This window comes from Apodemus sylvaticus, chromosome 11 (genome assembly GCF_947179515.1).
Source record: "Apodemus sylvaticus chromosome 11, mApoSyl1.1, whole genome shotgun sequence".
In the NCBI taxonomy this organism is placed as follows: Eukaryota; Metazoa; Chordata; class Mammalia; order Rodentia; family Muridae; genus Apodemus; species Apodemus sylvaticus.
In genome coordinates this window covers 15,778,973-15,801,204 of record NC_067482.1, presented here as the reverse complement: position 1 = coordinate 15,801,204, position 22,232 = coordinate 15,778,973, and the positions used below count along the sequence as shown (strand labels likewise).

At 40.8% G+C, this 22,232-nt stretch overlaps 1 protein-coding gene across 1 annotated transcript in view; it reads right to left on the bottom strand.

The window, feature by feature from the left end:
* The window catches only part of LOC127696084 (PRAME family member 18-like), a 56,049-nt gene extending 34,798 nt beyond the window's left edge, over positions 1 to 21,251 (bottom strand). Inside the window, exons 1-2 of the mRNA XM_052198573.1 lie at positions 20,965 to 21,251; positions 20,396 to 20,516 (exon numbers count right to left, since the gene is read on the bottom strand). Coding sequence (XP_052054533.1) covers positions 20,396 to 20,516; positions 20,965 to 21,251 — 408 coding nt within the window. The remainder of the gene's footprint in view (positions 1 to 20,395; positions 20,517 to 20,964) is intronic.
* Positions 21,252 to 22,232: the final 981 nt, after the last annotated feature.

Below are 22,232 nucleotides of genomic sequence, written 5' to 3'. Positions count from 1 at the left end.
TAATTTGCAACTGAATTGGATACTTCTGGGACAAGTTAATCCTGTCCCACCTTTAACTCTTGACCTTGTTTGTTAAGCAGACTGGGTGTCTCCACCCAGGCTCACCTGGATGGAAGGATTGCAAGTCTGTTGAAGACACTTGCAGACCCCCTGGCTTCAAAACTTACACAAGTTGATCTCCAAAAAGGGAGCCACATAGAACTCAGATCTATGTGTGTTTGTTTATGAACAAACATAGGTACCAGTGAGAGGTGCAAGGCAAGGCACTGCATGGGGATGTGAATTTCTGCTTTTGAGTCCCCAGGAAGTACACCTAATTGCATAGGGGTTAACATCGAGAGGCTGCCCTTAAAATAATAAGGACTCCCTATTACCTCTCCTTTACAAAAGACATTATACAATATTTAAGAGGAATTGAGTTCAATGCTTCCCCTCCTGCTTAAGGCCCGCCTTCTTCTTTTTTTTTTATTCAATATAATTTATTTACATTTCAAATGATTTCCCCTTTTCTAGCCCCCCCCACTCCCCGAAAGTCTCGTAAGCCCCCTTCTCTTCCCCTGTCCTCCCTCCCACCCCTTTCCGTTTATCCACTTGTTTTCTACCTCCTCATTTTTAACTAATCAAAAAGGGAAGGGATGTAGTGAGCCATATTGGGGACTCATACCACATGGTAGGAACTTGACATTGGCCAAGGACAATCACTGGCTTCAGGCAGGAATCTGACTTTAGGGCAAAATAGGGAAGTAGGTTACAGCAGGAATTTTTATCCTAGGGTGGAGAAGCTCAGAGTGAAGGTTAAGCTCATGTTTCCTCCAGGTCTACGAATTCCTGAATTAAGCAGGTGACCCACCCAGCTGCAACCATGATATTTCACCTCACACCAGTCAGAATGGCTAAGGTTAAAATTTCAGGAGGCTGCAGGTATTGGCAATGATGCAGAGAAAGAGGAACACTACTTCACAGCTAGTAGGATTGTAAGATGGTACAATAATGCTGGAAATCACTGTGATGTCTCCTCTGACAACTGGGAATGGCACTTCCTGAGGACCCAGCTATACCACAGCTGGGCATATAAATAGTGGATTCCCTAGCATGCACTAAGGACACATGCTCCACCATGTTCATTGCAGCCTTATTTATAATAGCCAGAAGCTGGAAAGAACCCAGATGCTCCTCAATGGAGTACTGGATACAGATATTGTGGTATATTTACACAATGGAATATTACACAGCAATTAAAAACAATGAATTCATGAAATTTTTAGGCAAATGTTTGGAACTGGAAAATATCATCCTAAGTGAGGTAACCCAATCACAAAAGAACGCACATGGAATACAATCACTGAGAAGTGGATATTAATTAGCCCAGAAGCTCTGAATACTGAAGACACAGTTAGCATAACAAATGATTCCCATGAAGAAGGAAGGAGAGTGTTGTATTCCATAGCTGCCTGCAGATATTAAGAACTGGGTTGCTGGAACAGAAGCTGAGGGATAGATGGGGAAGGGGTGAAAAGAAAGAAGGCCAGGACAATATTTTACTGATTGAGGCCCCAACATTAATGGGGGTCAGATCTTTTAACAGTTTCAGCAAGCCCCCGCCTGCCCCCGCCCCCACTCTAGGCTGACTTCCTGTGGAAGTTGTCTAGCTTCTCCTGGTTGTCCTTGTCTCGACTGCTCTGGAGCTGGGTGGGTCACCTGCTTGATTTAGGAATTTATTACCCTGGAGGAACAATGAGCTTAACCTTCACTCTAAGCTTCTCCACCCTAGGATAAAATTTCCTGCTGTAATCTAATTCCCTATTGTCCTAACATAAGATTCCTGCCAGAAGCCAGGGATTGTCCTTGCCTAATGTCAAGTTCCTACCAAATGGTATGACTCCCCTATATGGCTCTGTACAGGAGAGGACACTGATCCTGGAAAGGCTTGATCCTTGGTTGGATAGAATAGGACTAATGGGACATATATGAGAGGGAAACTGGGAAAGGAGAAAGCATTTGGAATGTAAACAATGAATATAGAAAAACAAAAAAGGGAAGCAAATTGGGAGCACACAGCTTGCTCCAGCATGGAGCTTTGGTTCCAGTCCTGAGGCCTCAGGCAGGAGCCCTCAGATCTCAGCTTCCAGATCCAGAACAGCCTGGGTTGCAACTCCACGTCTCTAGGTCCTGCAAGAGGTCAGAGGGGCACCTGGGAGGCCAGCTTGGAGGAGTCAGTGTGCTCTGGTGAGTCCAGCAGGCCCCTGCAGGAGCCTTCAGATGTTTACTTCAGGATCTGAACAGTCTGGGCCACAGCACTCAGTCTCCAGGAATTTCAAGAGACCTGGTTTGCACCCGGAAGCAGACTGGGAGCACACAGCTTGCTCAAGCACGGAGCTTAGGTTCCAGTCCTGAGGCCTCTGGTGGGAGCCTTCAGATTTCTGCTTCGGGATCCAGAACAGCCTGGGCTGCAATGCCACATCTCCAGGTCCTGCAAGAGGCAAGAGGAGCATCCTGGAGGCTGGCTGGGAGGAGTCAATGTGCTCTGGTGAGTCCAGCAGGCCCCTGCGGGAGCCTTCAGGTGTCTCCTTCCGAATCTGAACAGCCTGGGCCACAGCACCCTGTCCTCAGGAAGTGCAGGAGGTCAGGTGTGCACCAGAGGCCACCTGGGAAGAAGCAGCTTGCACTGGTGAGTCCAGCATTGACAAGACCAACTAGCACCAGTGAGAAATAGATGGCAAAAGGCAAACGCAGGAACGTCACTAACAGAAATCAAGGCAATATGGCAGCATCTGAACCCAATTCTCCTTTAACAGCATGTCCTGGATACCCCATCACACCAGTAAAAGAAGATTTGGATTTAAAATCACTGGTCATGATGCTGGTACAGGAACACATGAAGGACATATTTAAAGAAATTCAGGAGAAAATGGATCAAAAGTTAGAAGCCCTTACAAGGGAAACACAAAAATCATTGAAAGAAATTCAGGAGAATATAAAAGCCAATAAGAAGAAAACACAAAAATCACTTAAAGAAATATAGGAGAACTTGGTCAACAGGCTGAGGTCATGAAAGAGGAAACACAAAAATCTTTTAAAGAATTACAGGAAAACACAAGCAAGCAAGTGAAGGAGCTAAGCAAAACCATTCAGGATCTAGAATCAGAAGTAGAAACAACTAAGAAAACTCAAAGGGAGACGACTTTGGAGATAAAAAACCTTGGGAAGAAATCAGGGGACATAGATGCAAATATCAACAACAGAACACAAGAGAAAGAAGAAAGAATCTCAGATGCTGAAGATACCATAGAAAACATGGACTCAACAGTTAAAGAAAATGCAAAATGCAAAAAGCTTGTAACCCAAAATATCCAGGAAATCCAGGACATAATGAGAAGACCAAACCTAAGGATTATAGGCATAGATGAGAGTGAATATTTACAACTTAAAGGGCCAGCAAATATCTTCAATAAAATTATGGAAGAAAACTTCCCTAACCTAAAGAGAGAGATGCCCATGAATATACAAGAAGCCTACAGAACTCCAAACAGACTGGACCAGAGCAGAAATACCTCCCATCACATAATAATCAAAACACCAAATGTACTATACAAAGAAAGAATATTAAAGGCAGTAAGAGAAAAAGGCCAAGTAATATATAAAGGAAGACCTATCAGAATCACAGCAGACTTTCCATCTGAGACTATGAAAGCTAGAAGATCTTGGTCAGATCTCATGCAGACTCTAAGAGAACACAAATGCCAGCCAAAACTACTATACCCAGCAAACCTCTCAATCACCATAGATGGAGAAACTAAGATATTCCATGACAAAACCAAGTTTACCCAATATCTATCCACAAACCCAGCCCTACAAAGGATAATAGGAGGGAAACATCAATACAAGGAGGGAAACTTCACCCTGGAAAAAGCAAGATAGTAACCCTCTCTCATCAAACCCAAAAGAAGTTAACCAATCAAATTTAAAAAATAACATCAAAATGACAGGAAGTAATCATCACTATTCCTTAATATCTCTTAACATCAATGGACTCAATGCCCCAATAAAAAACATAGACTAACTGACTGGATACGTAAACAGAAATATTTTGCTGCATACAGGAAACACACCTCAGGGTCAAAGACAAACACTACCTTAGAGTAAAAGTGTGGAAGACAATTTTACAAGCAAATGGCCCCAGGAAACAAGCTGGACTAGCCATTCTAATATCAGACAAAATTGACTTTCAACCCAAAGTCATCAAAAGAGACTCTAAGGGACATTTCTTGCTGGTCAAAGGAAAAATACAACAAGAAGAACTCTCAAACCTGAACATCTATGCTCCAAATGCAAGAGCACCCTCATTAATAAAAGAAACTTTATTAAAGCTCAAAGCATACATTACACCTAACACAGTAATTGTGGGTGACTTCAACACTGCACTTTCCTCAATGGACTTATCAGGAAAACAGAACTGAACAGGGACACAATGAAACTAATTGAAGCTTTGGACGAATTAGATTTAACAGATATATATATATATATATATATATATATATATATATATATATATATATATATATCTGTTTAGAATAGAATAAAACATTCTATTCTAAAGCAAAAGAATACACCTTTTTCTCAGCACCTCCTGGTACCTACTCCAAAAATCGACCATATAATTGGTCACAAGACAGACCTCAACAAATATAAGAAGATCAACGTAATACCATGCCTCCTATCACATCACTATGGAGTAAAAGTGGCCTTCAATAGCAACAAAAACAACAGAAAACCCACATACACGTGGAAACTGAACAATATTCTACTCAATGATACCTTGGTCAAGGAAGAAATAAAGAAAGAAATTAAAGACTTTTTAGAACTTAATTCAAATGAAGATACAACATACCCAAATCTATGGGACACAATGAAAGCAGTGCTAAGAGGAAAACTCATAGCCCCGAGTGCCTCCAAAAAGAAAATGGAGAGAGCATACCCTAACAGCTTAATGACACACCTGAAAACCCCGGAATAAAAAGAAGCTATTTCATCCAGGAGTAGTAGAAGGCAGGAAATCATCAAACTCAGGGCCGAAATCAATCAAGTAGAAACAAAGAGAACCATACAAAGAATCAACAAAACCAGGAGCTGGTTCTTTGAGAAAATCAACAAGATAGATAAACCCTTAGCCAGACTAACCAAAGGGCACAGAGACAGTATCCAGATTAACAAACTTAGAAATGAAAAGGGAGATATAAAAACAGAAACTGAGGAAATTCAAACAATCATTAGATCCTACTACAAAAGCCTATACTCAACACAACTGGAGAATCTGGAGAAAATGGATAGTTTCGTAGACAGATATCCGACACCAAAACTCAATCAGGATCAAATAGATCAACTAAACAGTCCCATAACACCAGAAGAAATAAAAAATGTCACAGAAAGTCTCCCAACCAAAAAAAGCACGGGACCAGATGACTTCAGGGCAGAATTCTATCAGACCTTCATTGAAGACCTAACACCAATACTATACAAACTATTCCACAAAATAGAAACAGAAGGAACTCTACCCAACTAGTTCTATGAAGCCTCAATTACGCTGATACCAAAACCACCCAAAGATCCAACAAAGAAAGAGAACTTCAGGCCAATTTCTCTTATGAATATTGACGCAAAAATACTTAATAAAATTCTTGGCAACCGAATCCAAGAACACATCAAAACGATTATCCACCATGATCAAGTAGGCTTCATCCCAGGGATGCAGGGATGGTTCAATATAAGGAAATCCATCAATGCTATCCACTACATAAATAAACTCAAAAAAAACCCCATATGATAATCTCATTAGATGCAGAAAAATCATTTGACAAAATTCAGCATCCTTTCATGCTAAAAGTCTTGGAAAGAACAGGAATTCAAGGCCCATACCTAAACATTGTTAAAGCAATATACAGCAAACCAGTAGCCAACATCAAACTAAACAGAGAGAAACTTGAAGCAATCCCACTAAAATCAGGGACTAGACAAGGCTGTCCTCTCTCTCCATATCTTTTCAATATAGTACTTGAAGTTCTAGCTAGAGCAATTAGACAACATAAGGAGATCAAGGGGATACAAATTGGAAAGGAAGAAGTCAAATTATCTCTATTTGCAGATGACATGATAGTCTACTTAAGTGGCCCGAAAACCTATACCAGAGAACTGCTACAGCTGATAAACAACTTCAGCAAACTGGCTGGTTATAAAATCAACTCAAGCAAATAAGTTGCCTTCCTATACTCAAATGATAAGCAGGCTGAGAAAGAAGTTAGGGAAATGACACCCTTCACAATAGCCACAAACAATATAAAGTATCTTGTTGTGACTCTAACCAATCAAGTGAAAGATCTATATGACAAGAACTTCAGGTCTCTGAAGAAGGAAATCGAAGTAGACCTCAGAAAATGGAAAGGTCTGCCATGCTCATGGATTGGCAGGATTAATATAGTTAAAATGGCCATCTTGCCAAAAGCAATCTACAGATTCAATGCAATCCCCATCAAAATCCCAACTCAGTTCTTCACAGAGTTAGAAAAAGCAATTCTCAAATTCATCTGGAATAATAAAAAACCCAGGATAGCTAAAACTATTCTCAACAACAAAAGAAATTCTGGGGGAATCAGTATCTCTGACTTCAAGCAATACTGCAGAGCAACAGTGTTAAAAACTGCATGGTATTGGCACAGTGACAGACAAGTGGAACAATGGAATAGAATTGAAGATCTAGAAATGAACCCACACACCTATTGTCACTTGATCTTCGAAAAGGAGCCAAAAACATTCGGTGCAAAAAAGATAGCCTTTTCAACAAATGGTGCTGGTTCAATTGGAGGTCAACATGCGGAAGAATGCAAATTGATCCATTCTTATCTCCATGTACTAAACTTTACTCCAGGTAAATTAAGGACCTCCATGTAAAACCAGACACACTGAAGGTAATAGAAAAGAAAATGGGGAAGACCCTAGAGGACATGGGCAAGGGTGAAAAGTTCCTGAACAGATCACTAATAGCTTATGCTCTAAGATCAAAAATTGACAAATGGGACCTCATAAAATTACAAAGTTTCTGTAAGGAAAAGGACACTGTTAAAAGGACAAAACCGCAACCATCAAATCTGGAAAGGATATTCACCAACCTTACATCTGATAGAGGGCTAAAATCCAATATATACAAAGAACTCAAAAAGTTAGACCCCAGGGAACCAAATAAACCTATTAAAAATGGGGTACAGATCTAAACAAAGAATTTTCACCTGAAGAAATACGGATGGCCGAGAGGCACCTTAAGAAGTGCTCAACATCATTAGTCATTAGGGAAATGCAGATCAAAACAACCCTGAGATTTCACCTTACACCAGTCAGAATGGCTAAGGTCAAAAACTCAGGAGACAGCATGTGTTGGCGAGGATGTGGAGAAAGAGGATCACTCCTCCACAGCTGTTGGGGTTGTAAGATGGTACAACCACTTTGGAAATCAGTCTGGTGGATCCTCAGAAAACTGGACATGACACTTCCGGAGGAAGTGCTATACCCCTCCTGGGCATATACCCAGAGGATTCCGCATCATGCAATAAAGACACATGCTCCATTATGTTCATAGTAGCCTTATTTATAATAGCCAGAAGCTGGAAAGAACCCAGATGCCCCTCAAAGGAGGAATGGATACAGAAATTGTGGTATATTTACACAATGGAATACTACTCAGCAATTAGAAACAATGAATTCACAAAATTTTTAGGCAAATGGTTTGATCTGGTAAATATCATCCTAAGTGAGGTAACCCAGTCACAAAAGAATACACAGGAAAGCAATCTCTGATAAGTGGATATTAATTTGCCCATAAGCCCTCAATAACCAAGGCACAAATCACATAACAAATGACTCCCATGAAGAAGTATGGAAAAGGTCCTGATCCTGGAAACGATTGGTCTAGCATTGGAGGGGAATCTAAGGACAGAGAAAAAAAGGAGGGAGGTGATTGGAGAATGGATGCAGAGAAGAAGGTTTATGGGACATATGAGGAGTGGGGATCCGGGAAAGGGGAAATCACTTGGAATGTAAACAAAGAATACAGAAAAAATATTAAAAAAAACAAAAAAGAGAAGAAGAAAATGTACAATAGATGAAATTCATTTTAAACACACTAAAATTTCACTATCTAAAATCTCTTCACCGGATGAGATTTGTGTCTGCTCTGAAGTTTTGATCACACTTTCTCATAAGGCTCTAAGGCAAGATTTTTCTCCCAGGAGATTAGGAGTCAGTGCTCCCTTTTGGCATTTCTACCTAGATAATCATGGATATTACTAGAACGTTCTGGGTACCTGCCCACCAAATCCTAAGTCAACTCATGTTTCCTAATCTTATGGATAACTTGTTTGATTGGCCTATTGGGAAAGAAGGACCCCATCTAGTTATTATGTCTATCAAACTTCAGGCTCTGATCCTTAACAACTGCTATCATCAGAGCATTAACATGACAAAAATTAAGAGAGAAAGGGGTTTCTTTAGCTAACGGTTCTTGCAATGCTCTCCAGCACAGTATTGTAGGAAAGGAATGAAATAAGGGGAGAGGTCTGGCCACAGTGCATCAAAACAGGAAGCAGAGAAAATGAATGTGCAACTCAGCTTGATTTCTCTTTTTTCTTCAGTCCTGGAGTCCATTCCATTAGATTGTGTGACTCTCATTCAAGTGAGTTAAATTTAAAGTTCAGAAACAGGTTTCTGGAAACAGTGTCGGGTGAGTTCCACAGAGATTATAAATCCCATCAACACTTTTAACCATCACACCAAACAAACACCAGAAGTAGACCAGTAGATGTTTTGATTGACATTGGGAATTGGATTTCCTGGTTTAATATCCACCCTTTAAATTCTAGATCAAAGTTGTAATCATTTCATTCATTGATTCAGAAGGACTTGTGATAACAAATTTCACACTCATCATCATCCACACATGCAAACACACCCAAAAGTTTCTTGGATAAATAAAAACATTCCATTGGTTAATTAACCATACAACACCATGTGGGTACATTTATTCCTTCATTTGCATAAGATCTATTCAGTTTTCAAGTTGTTACAGTGACAATGTCATGCTCTGAATCCAAGGTAGTTTTAGAAGTCCAATTCTAGGAATCATTCCGCCTCATGAAACGTTCTTATGGCTAGGATTATCATCATGAATAACTATTTCTTTTCTTTTTTTTATTATTCGATATAATTTATTTACATTTCAAATGATTTCCCCCTTTCTAGCCCCCCACTCCCCGAAAGTCCCGCAAGCCCCCTTCTCTTCCCCTGTCCTCCCACCCACCCCTTCCCACTTCCCCGTTCTGGTTTTGCTGAATACTGTTTCACTGAGTCTTTCCAGAACTAGGGGCCACTCCTCCTTTCTTCTTGTACCTCATTTGATGTGTGGATTATGTTTTGGGTATTCCAGTTTTCTAGGTTAATATCCACTTATTAGTGAGTGCATACCATGATTCACCTTTTGAGTCTGGGTTACCTCACTTAGTATGATATTCTCTAGCTCCATCCATTTGCCTAAGAATTTCATGAATTCATTGTTTCTAATGGCTGAATAGTACTCCATTGTGTAGATATACCACATTTTTTGCATCCACTCTTCTGTTGAGGGATACCTGGGTTCTTTCCAGCATCTGGCAATTACAAATAGGGCTGCTATGAACATAGTAGAACATGTATCCTTATTACATGGTGGGGAGTCTTCTGGGTATATGCTCAGGAGTGGTATAGCAGAATAAATGTGGGTACATTTATTCCTTCATTTGCATAAGATCTATTCAGTTTTCAAGTTGTACCAGTGACAATGTCATGCTCTGAATCCAAGGTAGTTTTAGAAGTCCAATTCTAGGAATCATTCTGCCTCAGAAACCTTCTTATGGCTAGGATTATCATCATGAATAACTATTTCTTGTGGGATTTGATTCCTGTGACCAGAGTCATTCCCAGTTTGCATCAGGTAAGGGTTTAACCGGTTTTTGATGAGAGACACGACATAATTGGAAGATATGCTTTTTCACTGGATTTGGAACAGATTGCTATGTCAGAGACAGCAATATACATTGAAACTCAAGAAATGAAGTGGATTCTCTGTCAATGAAGTTCAGCATCAACCACTCTAGAGGTGGTGCCAGAGCATGGCTTGATCCCATTACTATAGTAGTCAGGGTTCTGCATGTACTCAGATGGTCGGGAGCTACCCAGCATACAGGAATTCTCCCTACAACTCTCTTTGCAGCAGACAAGATGGAGCATGCAGCAAGTATGCTGGGGCATCCCTAATATAGGGTGCTCAGTTCAAGGTCATGTTCTTCTAAATTGTAAGCGGTAGTATAGTGTGATCTCTACAAGGCCTGCTTCCTAAATGGACAAAAGCAAACAGAAAAAGGAGGATGTGAGGGAGATGGTGCCCTTGGCTCCCGAGGAAGCAGAGAGTAAGTCAACTAGGATCATCCAAAAAGCCTTCCTTAAGGAGATGTAATCTAGAGTGGAAAGTGGGCTGATGGGTTGCTTTGGGAAGTGTGAGCACCTGTCAATCTTCTATTCCTATCATCTATGTGGTGGCTTGAAATGATCTGTGATTTCAGTTCCAGCCAATCTGAAACCCCATTCTGACCTGCTAGGGCAGCAGGCCTGTAAGGGCTATCCATTCCTATTTGTACACAAGCACCACTACCCATAAAATCAATCATCTTAAAACAGCAGCTCTATCTTGGGTTTTGTGGCACACACCTTTAATCCATCCCCTCAGGAGTCCAAGGTTGACTGGATCAGTGAGTTCAAGGCTACCCTCATCTAAATAAATAATTCAAAAACCACTGAAGCCTATGGAGTGAGGATCTGTCTTATAATTAAACCAGAGCTGAGCAGGGTAGCACAGACCTAAATCTGAGCACTGAGTCATGACAGGCAGGGGCATCTTTGATGTTGAGGCCACAGAGTGGCTTATGGGACATCTAGGTCTCTTAACCAATGAAAACCTGTCCCAAAACAACAAAACAAAGAAACACATAAACAAAGTGTAGTTTACGAGTTGGTGCAGGTACAATTTTTAAAACTAGCATTAGGGAGGTAATGGCAGGTGAACGACTAAGTTCAAGGTCAGCATGGTGTTCAGACTGAGTTCAGGAAGAACCAGACATGTGAAAGAGACCATCCCGTTCAAAAACCAACCAAACAACCAAACACCCAAAAACAAGACAAACAATCAAGCAAAGCAAAAATTACCGAAAACACAAAATAAAATTCTAAAAGGAAATCTTCAAGAGAGCTTAAGGAACAGTGAGATTGCCCAAAGAGCAATGGCACTTGCTGCCCAACCCGAGTTCAGTAATAGGGCCCTCGGGCAGAAGGAGAGAAACCACTGCAGTTTTGAGTCCTAGCCGATCTACACGCATGCTCTGCTGCTGATACACCAATACACAAATGAAGCAAGACAGTCATCAAGTACAGAACAGAATGAGAGCTGATCCAGGAAGGTGGTGAAAGCTTCAGGAGTCTGAAGAAAGATGGCTGCAATATGACTCTAACCTAGACTACATAATGTGATTCTGTCTCACCCAACCAAATACCAATAATTGTAGCTAGGTGGTAAATAGGCAGCTCAGTCTCCTGTCCTGGTTTTCATGAATGAAACCCAGTGAAGATTCTAATCCCTTTGGTCAAGAGAAAACAGGTTTCTCCAAAGGACTAAGGATGTCTCTTGGGAAAAGCAAGGAGAAAACCATACTGGAAAGAAAGAATTTCAGTGTAAATTGGGTACAAGGTCAAAGAGACTTTCAGATGGATGGCAATGATGCAGAGGGAATTATGGAGCCTAGGGGCTACCATTGACTTTGATAAGTTACTCAGTACTATAGTTCTTAATGGAAGAGTTAAAATAACCTATGGTCAAAGATAAAAATAATGACTCACTTTTTACTGAGCCTGAAAAATTTCTAGCCTTAGACACAATGTAGGCTTTTGCCAAAACACCCAAGGGTGGGAAATGGGCTTTGTTCAGGTCCAGGCTTTGTACTCAGTGGGAGGGAATATATTCCAGATCTTATTATATTCCTGCAAGCTTATTTGGAGAGATTTTCTGTGATTGACCTGTGTCCCTCTGCGGAGCATGTCCTTGGTGTCCTTGAGGAATTTCATGCAAAGGCTGGGGCACAATAGATTCTTATGTTTGGTCTGCATGGTTTCACCAACGTGCTAGGAACCCTGTCCTGGTGACTTTGGTCTTCTGTTGCATGCTTGTCAGAGTAGGAGGTTGGAGAGCCTGGCAGGTTTTCTTGTTTTAGTTTGTTTCTTATTTGTTTGTTTATGTGACTTCTGCCCTTGAGGGTTTCCTCTGGACTTGACTGAGGATGAGATCCTGCTGCTAAGCCCTGTTCGTTCTCTGGCTAACATACTCCAGCCCCTTTGCTGATCAGGAGCTCTGAGATATTATTCTGGTAGCTTACTGCCCTCTACCACCAATGAATGTGTAGCAGCTGCTTCACAGTTGTGACCTTAGTATTTAGCCACTCACATCTTCCTTGCACACACAATTCCTTTCTGTTGTCACCCCTGAACCACACCTGTAGGATCTGGGAAGGAACATTGTGTGACTCACAACACTTGTTTGTTGCCCAAAGCTGTGAGCTACCATTCTCTTCCTTGATTGTCAATTGGATTTAACAGGCAGAAGCCACAGACTACAGGCTTGGAATCCAGTGGAACTACTGTGAATGGCTTCTCCCATCATTTTCTCCAGAAATTTGGCTGTCACAGGACAATGGCAACAATTAGGCTTGATCCTCAACCTGTGAATATCTGGAAACTTTCTTCCAGATGTGCATAGTGAGTAATGTCAGGAGTCTCTTCAGTATCACCTCTTCCTGGAGGACAGCAACATCAGCTCTGGTTCCACAGGAAAAGTACAAAACATAGGTCAGCTCCCTTCCAGTCCAAGGTACATATTGGAAAGGTTTGTCAGTGCTAAGGTTCTGTAGAAACTGTCCTTAAGATTGGGGCTCACCTTAAGGAGTCACTGGCCTTCTCCATGTTGCAGGCGCTCCCATAATCAAGAGTGATACAGCTCACAACCTTCAAGATTCTAGGACAGCACTATATTACTTCTCACATTTGGATACTGAAATCCTTTCCTGTATTGAACTCCAGCACTATTTTTATGGCTGCCTAGATGAAAGAGTTTCCATCTATAACCTGGGCTACAAGCAAAGTAAAGAGTCCATACCTCTGCATCCTTGTGTGGTGATATCCTTCTACCTGTCTAGCTCCTGTCTTGGAGGCTTATCTGTAGACTATGTGCCAAGCTGATCCTTGTTCATGATTACCTCATATTTACTGAATGTATGGTTCAGCAGTTAAGAGCACTGGGGTTACAGGAAACAGAAGCTGCAACATATAAGCAGGCAAATGCAGCTGTTATAATTGTTGGAGAAGCCAGTCCTCTAAAAATGCTCAGTTATATCTCCATCCCCTTTACTTTGCTTTTCCTTTTCTGAAAATATCTTTTTCATATTATGTGTTGTATCCCAAGAAGAATGAAGGAGAAGGCCCTGGTCCTGGAAATCACAATACAGCAGTGTAGGGGAATATCAGGACAGGGAAGAAGGAGGGGTTTGATTGGGGAACAGTAGGAGGGAAGAGGTCTAATGGGACTTTTGGGAAGGGGGCCATCCAAGCAAAGAGAAAACTTTTGAAATGTAAACAAAGTACAGACAATGGTGGAGCACACCTTTAATCCCAGAACTTGGGAGGCAGAGGCAGGCAGATTTCTGAGTTCTTGGCCAGCCTGGTCTTCAGCGTCCTTTCCAGGACAGCAATGGCTATACAAAGAAACCCTGTCTTGAAAAAAACAATTCCAAAAACCCTCCCCAAAAAGAAATGTAAATAAAGAATACATCTAATTTTAGAAAATGAAAAGAAAGAGATGAAAAAAGAAAAAATGTGCAGTGGGGAGATAGTAAAATAAAATAAATATAACATTAGCTATTTGTATATGTAGCACGATGTCTGACTGAAACAACCTTGTTTGTATAATATACATATGTTAATTATCAGGTATAAGTATATACTAACAGTAGCCACAAAGCTTCACAATCCTCATAACTCTACTGTATTTCAAAAATTAGCAAATTTAATGATTTTTAGTGTAAATATGAGGCTTAAGAAAACATGTTGCTACCATATTTCAGATTGAATGTGTTTCTATTTAGTTTGCAGTAGGCAACATTTAACTATTAAACATATCTATCTCCCTATCTATCATTTCCTTGGGTTTTCATTAATTCATTTATGTATTCCCTTTACCACCTGATCACATCCTGACTTTGCTTTCTTTCCATACCTACCCTGTGAACTTTTCCCTTCATTTCCTGCTTCCATTCTCCCCAGAGAAGAAGAGGCACACCTGCCCTACCCCAGCAGTTTCCACAATGCCCTAGCACACCAAGTTGCATCAGGACGAAATACATCCTTGCCCACTGGGGGCAGACAAGGAAGCCCAGCTAGGGGAAAAGTTTCCCATGGAAGGCCATAAAGTTGAATAAGAGAAACCCTGCTGTCTGGTTTTTATGAGACATGCAATAAGCCCAAGATCCTCATCTGCTCCATATGTCCAGGGAGCCTAGGTCTAGACCATGCATGCTCTTTGATGGTGGGTGGTTCAGTCTCTGATAAACCCCAATGAGTCCAGGAAACTTGGTTCTCTAGAACTCCTTGTGGTAAAGTGACACCATCTGACTCCCTCAATCCTTCTTTTGACTTTTCCCCAACTCTCTCTGAATACTGCTTAATGTTTGGCTGTGCATATCCATCTGGTGCCACCATATGCTGGATGAAGATTCTTGTATGACAGTTATGCTAGGATTCTGTTCTTAAGCATAACCAAATATTACCAAGTGTGTTAGAATTTGGCTTTCTTCCATGGGTTAATCCTCATGTTTCTCCAGTCTATAGTTGGCTATTCTTTCAAACTCAGCTCCAGGTTTATACCTGCACATATTGTAGGCAGGGAAAATTTTAGATGGAATGTTTTGTTGGTGGGTTGGTGTTACCTTCCCCCTACTGGAAATCCTGCCTGACCACAGGAAGTGGCCACTTTCAGTCTCCTTTTCCCCAGCTCCTGAGTTTCCAGCCAAGGTCACTCCCATATACTCCCAGGAGCCTGCCCCATCCTGTGTGTCTGTCATGTACCTGAGATGCTCCCAAATGGATTGTATTTCTCTCTCCCAGCGCTGTGGAGACAGCTCCTTCCACCACACTTGATTTCCATAACTGTTCCTGTGTCCCATACCAGCACCCATACTGTTCTCTCTGATCAACCACTAGCAATATAGATTCTATTTACCTTACCAAGTGAGATTCAATCATCTTACCTAGGGCCTTATTCTTACTTAGTTTCTTTGAATGTTTGGATCATAGCATGCTTTTCTTGTAGTCTATGGGTAATATCCATGTATTAGTGACTACATAGCATGTACATTCTTCTGGGTCACAATGACCTCACTAAGAATGGATATTTTTGAGTTCTATCTCTTTGCCTGAAAATTGCATTATAATCCTTAATTTTATTATGAATAAAGGTGCTATGAATGTAGTTGAGCAAGTGTCCTTGTGCTTTGGCAGAACTAGTTTTGAAATTATGGCCAGGAATTGTATAAATGGGCATTGAAGTAGAATTATTTGTGATAATCACCCAGCTTGATTTCCAAATTTGGTGCGCAAATTTACACACTCACCAGAAATGCAAGATTGTCTCCCTTGCTCCAAATCTGCACCAGCATGTTCTGTCATTTCAGTTTTTATCTTAGCCATGCTCATGTGTATAGGAAGGAATCTCAGACTCCTTACAATATGCATTTTCCTTGGAATATTGGATATTTCCTTAAGTACTTCCTGGCAATTAGACCTTTCCTGTTGAAAATTCTTTCTTGAACTCTGTACTTCATTTTTATTTTAAACGGGGTATGTGCTTTTTGATGTCTAATTTCTTGAGGTATTCACATTGTTTTGATATCAGTCCTCTGTCGAATGTACAGCTGGTGAAGATATTTTTGCCATTATTTAGGGTACTGTCTTGACCTACTGATGCTGTATTTGCCTTACTGAGGATTTCTAGTTTCTTGAGGTCACACTTCAAAAGTGTTGGTCTTAATGCCTGATCTATGGGTGTTCTGTTCAGGAAGTGTCACCTTTTACAATGAGTTCAAGAGCCCTGACATTATTAAAGATAGTCTCTAAATAGAATCCTTGAATATCTGTCCTTTGAGAGGTTTCACCCAGCCACTGACAAAAACAGATGCAGAGACACACAGGCAAATATTAGACAAAGTTCAGGGAATCTTATGGAAGAATAGAGGGAATATTGACGGAGTCAGAGAGGTCATTGACACCAGAAGAAAAACTACAGAATCAACCAACCTAGTCTCATAAGGGCTCAAGTAGATTGAACCACCAACCAGAGAACATGCATCAGACAGACCTAGGTTACCTATACATATGGAACAGATGTGCAGCTTGGCCTTCATATGGGACTTCCAACAGAAGGAGCTGTTCTGAAGCAGACTTCAGAAAACAGGAGTAGTAACACTGGAAATATGTTGAATGCAACCACATTTTTATTGTTGTTGTTGTTGCTGCTGTTGGTGTTGTTGCTACTGCTATTGCTTCTACTGCTGCTGCCGCCGCCGTTGGTGGTGGTGCTCCTGTTTTTGTTATTGTTTAACAACTTGACACACATGTGGCTAAAATTATCTGGGAATCAGAGTCTCTATTGAGAAAATGTCAACTTCAGATTATATGCAGGTACATTTGTGGAGAGAATGTCTTGATTAATGACTGTTGTGGGTGGTACAAGATTCCTGTCCACAGGGACACTGATATGCAAAGGCCCTGGATTGTATGAGAACATAGTCATAAGAAGCTCCGAGTAACAAGCCACCATAGCCTTCCTCGCTGGTACTTTCTGCAGTGCATCCCACCAGGATCCTGCCTGAGTTCCTTCTCTGATGTCCCACAGGAAAGGACTGGGAACTGAGATCTGTAAGCGGAACGAAGTCCTTTCTCCTCAAGATGGTTGGGTCAGAATGTATTGTCCCAGAACAGGAACCTGACTAAGACATGATGCTCTAAATCAGATGCTATGTCTGGATTTACAGGGTACCTATATGATACTACATCTCTTATAGAGAGGCCTCGTTTTGCAGGGACTATGTAGTAAGGACAGAAGCCCTATGCTCTCCCATTTAATCCATCGAGACTCTGCCTCACTTTGAATCTTGTTTCAAGAAATGTTCACTTATTCAAAGGGGTCAGAGCTGAATTTACCCAACAGGCTCTTTAAGCCTAGCGATACAATAGCTGAGACTCTTGTGGGAATTCCTTCCTCAAGCTTTCTCTGGAAATTCCTTCTCTGTTTGTAATTTATATTGTATCTGGCACACATCAAGATGGTATTGGGATGATGACTAACATGAGCACATGAAACCTGAACTGGAGTAATAGCTTCAAGATAAGCACTGAGGGGGGAGGTGTGGATGGGTGATAAGAGAAGTGAAGGACCACTCTGCTGACATTACTTTGCAAGAACATCCCTCATGGAAGTCTTTTTCACATCCCTCTTGTTGATCTCTATCCCTGATGACAGTACTGTTCACATTCCTCCTTGTCAGTCTCTGCCTTGGTCCAGAAAAGGAGGCACTATTTTGAAGCTGTGTGAAGAAGCAGATCTATGCATCACTGTGAAAAGTAAACAGTGTGCCTTCAGATTGGAAGTCTACAACTATGACCTGAAAAGTCTAAATGTACAGTTGGATCCTAGTGATGCTGAACAAAAGGCCATTATGGCAAGAATTAGATTTCTATCTTGATTATTTTATCCCTCTACAGCAACAAATTCATGCTCACCATTAGGGTTACATTTATGACTCAACAATTTAAAATTAAGAAAAGATCTTCACCAACCCTCCATCAGACAGAGGGCTAATATCCAATATATACAAAGAACTCAAGAAGTTAGATCCCAGGGAACCAAATAGCCCTATTAAAAATGGGGTACAGAGCTAAACAAGAAAATTTTACCTGAAGAAATTCAGATGGCCGAGAAGAACCTTAAGAAATGTTCAACATCATTAGCCAGTAGGGAAATGCAAATCAAAACAACCCTGAGATTTCACCTCACACCAAACAGAATGGCTAAGATTAAAAACTCAGGAAATAGCAGGTGTTGGCATATACCCAGAGGATTCCCCAGTATGCAATCAGGACGCATGCTCCACTATGTTCAGAGCAGCCTTGCTTATAATAAACAGAAGCTGGAAAGAACGCAGATATCCCTCAATGGAGGACTGGATATAGATAATGTAGTATATTTACACAATGGAATACTACTCAGCAATTAAAAACATTCAATTCATGAAATTTTTAGGCAAATGTTTACAACTGGAAAATATCATCCTAAGTGAGGTAACCCAATAACAAAAGAATACACATGGAATTCAATCACTGAGAAATGGATATTAATTAGCCCAGACGCTCTGGATTCTGAAGAAACAATTAGCCAAACAAATGATTCCCATGAAAAAAGAAGTAGGGGGCCATGATCCTGGAAATGCTTGATCCAGCATTGTCGGGGAGTACCAGGACAGAGAAAAGGGATGGGGTGATTGGAGAATTGGTGGAGAGAAGAGGACTAATGGGGCATATAGGGAGAAGGGAACTGGGAAAGGGAAAAGCATTTGGAATGTAAACAAAGAATATAGAAAAACAAAAAAATAAGAAAAGGGAGAATAGATATAATTCATTTTAAACTCATTAAAATTTTACTATCAGATTTTAAAATCTCCTCACCAGATGAGATTTGTGTCTACACTGGAGTTTTGATCATATTTTCTCATAAGGCTCTTAGGCAAGAATGTTCTCCCAGGAAATTGGGAGCCAATGCTGGCTTTTTGCACTTCTGCCCAGATAACCATGGATATTATAAGAACTGTCATTCTGGGTACCTGCCCACCAAATCTTAAGTCAACTCATGTTTCCTATTCTTACGACTCACTTGTTTGAAAGGCCTATTGGGGGAAGAAGGACCCCATCTGTTTATCAGGTCTATCAAATCTCAGGCTCTGATCCTTAATAACTGCTGTCATCAGAACCCTAACATGAAGCAATTTAAGAGAGAAAGGGAGTTCTTTAGCCAACGGTTCTTGGTATGCTCTCCCACACATTATTATGGGAAAGGAGTGAAAGAAGGGGAGAGGCCTGGCCACAGTGCATCCAAACAGGAAGCAGAGAGAAATGAATGTGCAATTCAGCTTGATTTCTCTTTTTTATTCAGTTCTGGAGTCCATTCCATTAGATTGTGCAACTTCCATTCAAGTAGGTTAACTATTCTCTTCAGACACAGGTTTCAGGAAACACCCTCAGGTGAGTTTCCATAGAAATTCTAAATCCCACCAACATTTTTAGACATCACACCAAACAAACACCAGAAGTAGACTAGTAAATGTTTTGATTGTCATTGGGAGGAGGTGTAAGGCTTTGACAAATTTGTCAACTAGACAGGTTTTAATTGCATCAGATGAACTCTCTGGGAATTCAGGACAATGAGTTTCTAGATTTTGCAAGTGTGGTGGTTTGAATACTGGAATACTACAAAGTGTAATATTTTTTCTCACCTGTGAGGATTACAATCCCTAACTTGCTAGAGCTCCAAGAGATCAAATCCTTGGATATATTAAGTGTCTTTCCTCCAACTTCAGTTGACTTGGAGGGTTGGAGGCTTACCTGGTTTGAAGAGTTCTAGGACATCCAAAGCTCCACAGAGAAACTGTGTAGAAAACAAAAAAAAATCAAACAACAATAACAGAAAAAGAAACATTTATATAAGAGCTACATTTGTTATCTTGGTGTGATGTAGATACATTAAGGAAACATATCTGCTGGTGTTGTGAAAAGAGACATTAGGCCCACCTCTGAACCACTAAGATACACTGCTCTTCTCTGTCTCCTGTCCTATTGGCAATGTTGAAGATGTTCTTGTAGAGGGGTGCCAGGAAGAGTTTGCAAAGATTTCTTATCTGCCCAAAGCAGGAAGCAAATTCAGCCAGCTTGTACAAATTCCACTGAGTGTTCAGTTCCAATTCCTCAATATGCTCTGGATGAAATATATTCAAGATCTTGCTGATAATGTCCATGGGCATAGCCCAGATCTTCATCTTTGTACAACACAAATGTAGGGAGTCCTTTCTCTGCTGGGCCCACTTCAAGAAGGCTGCTTGTCCTTCATTAAGGCGTGGCTGAGGCACAATTCAGCTACAACCTTCAGGTGCCTCCTCACTGCATATCTGGGAAGGACCGTCACTACTGGTTTCTCATCCAAGGGCTCTGAAGAACAGCTATCGTCCTCTGTACCAGCCCATATGTTCCAAAAGGCATGGTGCACATTCCTCAGGTCCAGAACCTGAAGTTTTCCCCTGCTGAGGGTGAAACATGTCAAGTATGAGCAGCTGTGATGACCCTCAGTAAGGTTTCACTAAGTGACTCTATAGTGAAATACCCCTCAGCCTGCCAAGCTATATATTTTTTAAACAATAGTGCAATGTGCACACATGCATGCTGCACACTTTTCCGTGAGCTGCATGTGTGGCCCTGACCACTTTCCTTCCTCTAAGTTACTCATTATTTCTCCCTAGTCCCATTATTAATGGTTTTAGGAATGGCAGGGATAGATAGGCACATTCTACTATGAGGCTGCTGGGAGCTAAGCCCTAATCCACTGATAACTGTCCTTAATCCAAGCACACAATAGCTATAAGGTTCCTGAATCCCTGTCTGATAATCCCATCAGAAGCCATTCACAATGACACCACAATCTCTACAGTGTACCCCACATGGTCTCTTATATAATACTTGACCTTTGCTCACCTGGAGTGAAACCCTTGAGTTATTTGCATGTCTATTCCATCTAGCAGAGCTTGCAACATTTCCAGTTTAGGCATCTTCATCAATGCCCCCACAGGGAGACAGGGGAAAGGCCAGGCTTCCAACATTGCCTTTATGAGCTTGGTTTGTCTGCCAGTGAAGGCCTCCTTGAACAGTGCTGGGAAGAGTACAGAGGGTAGCTCCTCCAAAGAGGATATGGCCAAATCCTCATCTCTCACCAGAGACTGAATTGCCAGCTTCTTGAGTGTGGGTGCGGTTTGAATGCTCATCTTCTAAAGTCTCGAGTCAAAAGGCTCATGCCAAGAAGTCAGAAAGGAATACATGGTCAAGATGAATTTAGTAAATCTTCCTCAACATTATATCAACCACTAAGCTTCTGAGCTAATGCTCTAATAGTAACAGAGAAATCAATTTACCTGTTTAACCAAAACTGGTAGTGGAAAGCGAGACTCCCACACTGATAATGTGGAAGTCTTTCTATCAAGCAAATATGCACATAATTTTCAGATCAAAATATTTTAAGTAGGACCCTTTCACAAAAACAAAATAAAAAAATCTCAAACCTATGCAAACAAAAAGCAAATGAGCAAACAAACTATCAAACACAAATCCATGAGATATGGATCAAGATTAATTCCCAGAAAGCAGAATTACTCCAGTGCATTTCTATTGTATTGAATCGTACCTGTATCTGCAAAGTAGAATATGTTCACTGAGCAGATTTATGTGTAAAAGAGGCAATGCAAAACCTAAGGCAATACAGATGAGTAAATCACATGTGTCATTTCAGCTATATGAAGTTGAAGAATATGAAAGAAACATGGCTCACAGGTCTACAGTGTAATCCAGGGTGTCACAAAAAAATAAAGACCATCATTACAATGAAGGGGAAACATGAAGGAGCATTTAGTCAGATTGTCTGATTTGGTGCTTACCTGGGCCACATGGCCAGTTCTAAGGGTTTTAGAATAACATACAGCATTCTTGTCTCAAAAACTTATATCAAGCAAACTAATGAAATATATATACAAACTATCATGGGAATATATTGGTGATGAGGCTAAAATTTCATTTGGAATGAAACCCTAGATCTTCAACGTATTCCTCTTAAGAATTCTAAATTTCTCTCTATCAAACTGCATGACCCAAGGAAAAAAATGATTACAGACCAGATGAGCAATGCAGATATGACACCAAATCCCAGCTGAATCAGGCAGTTATCCAGGATGCAAGCCTGACTATGAGTATAT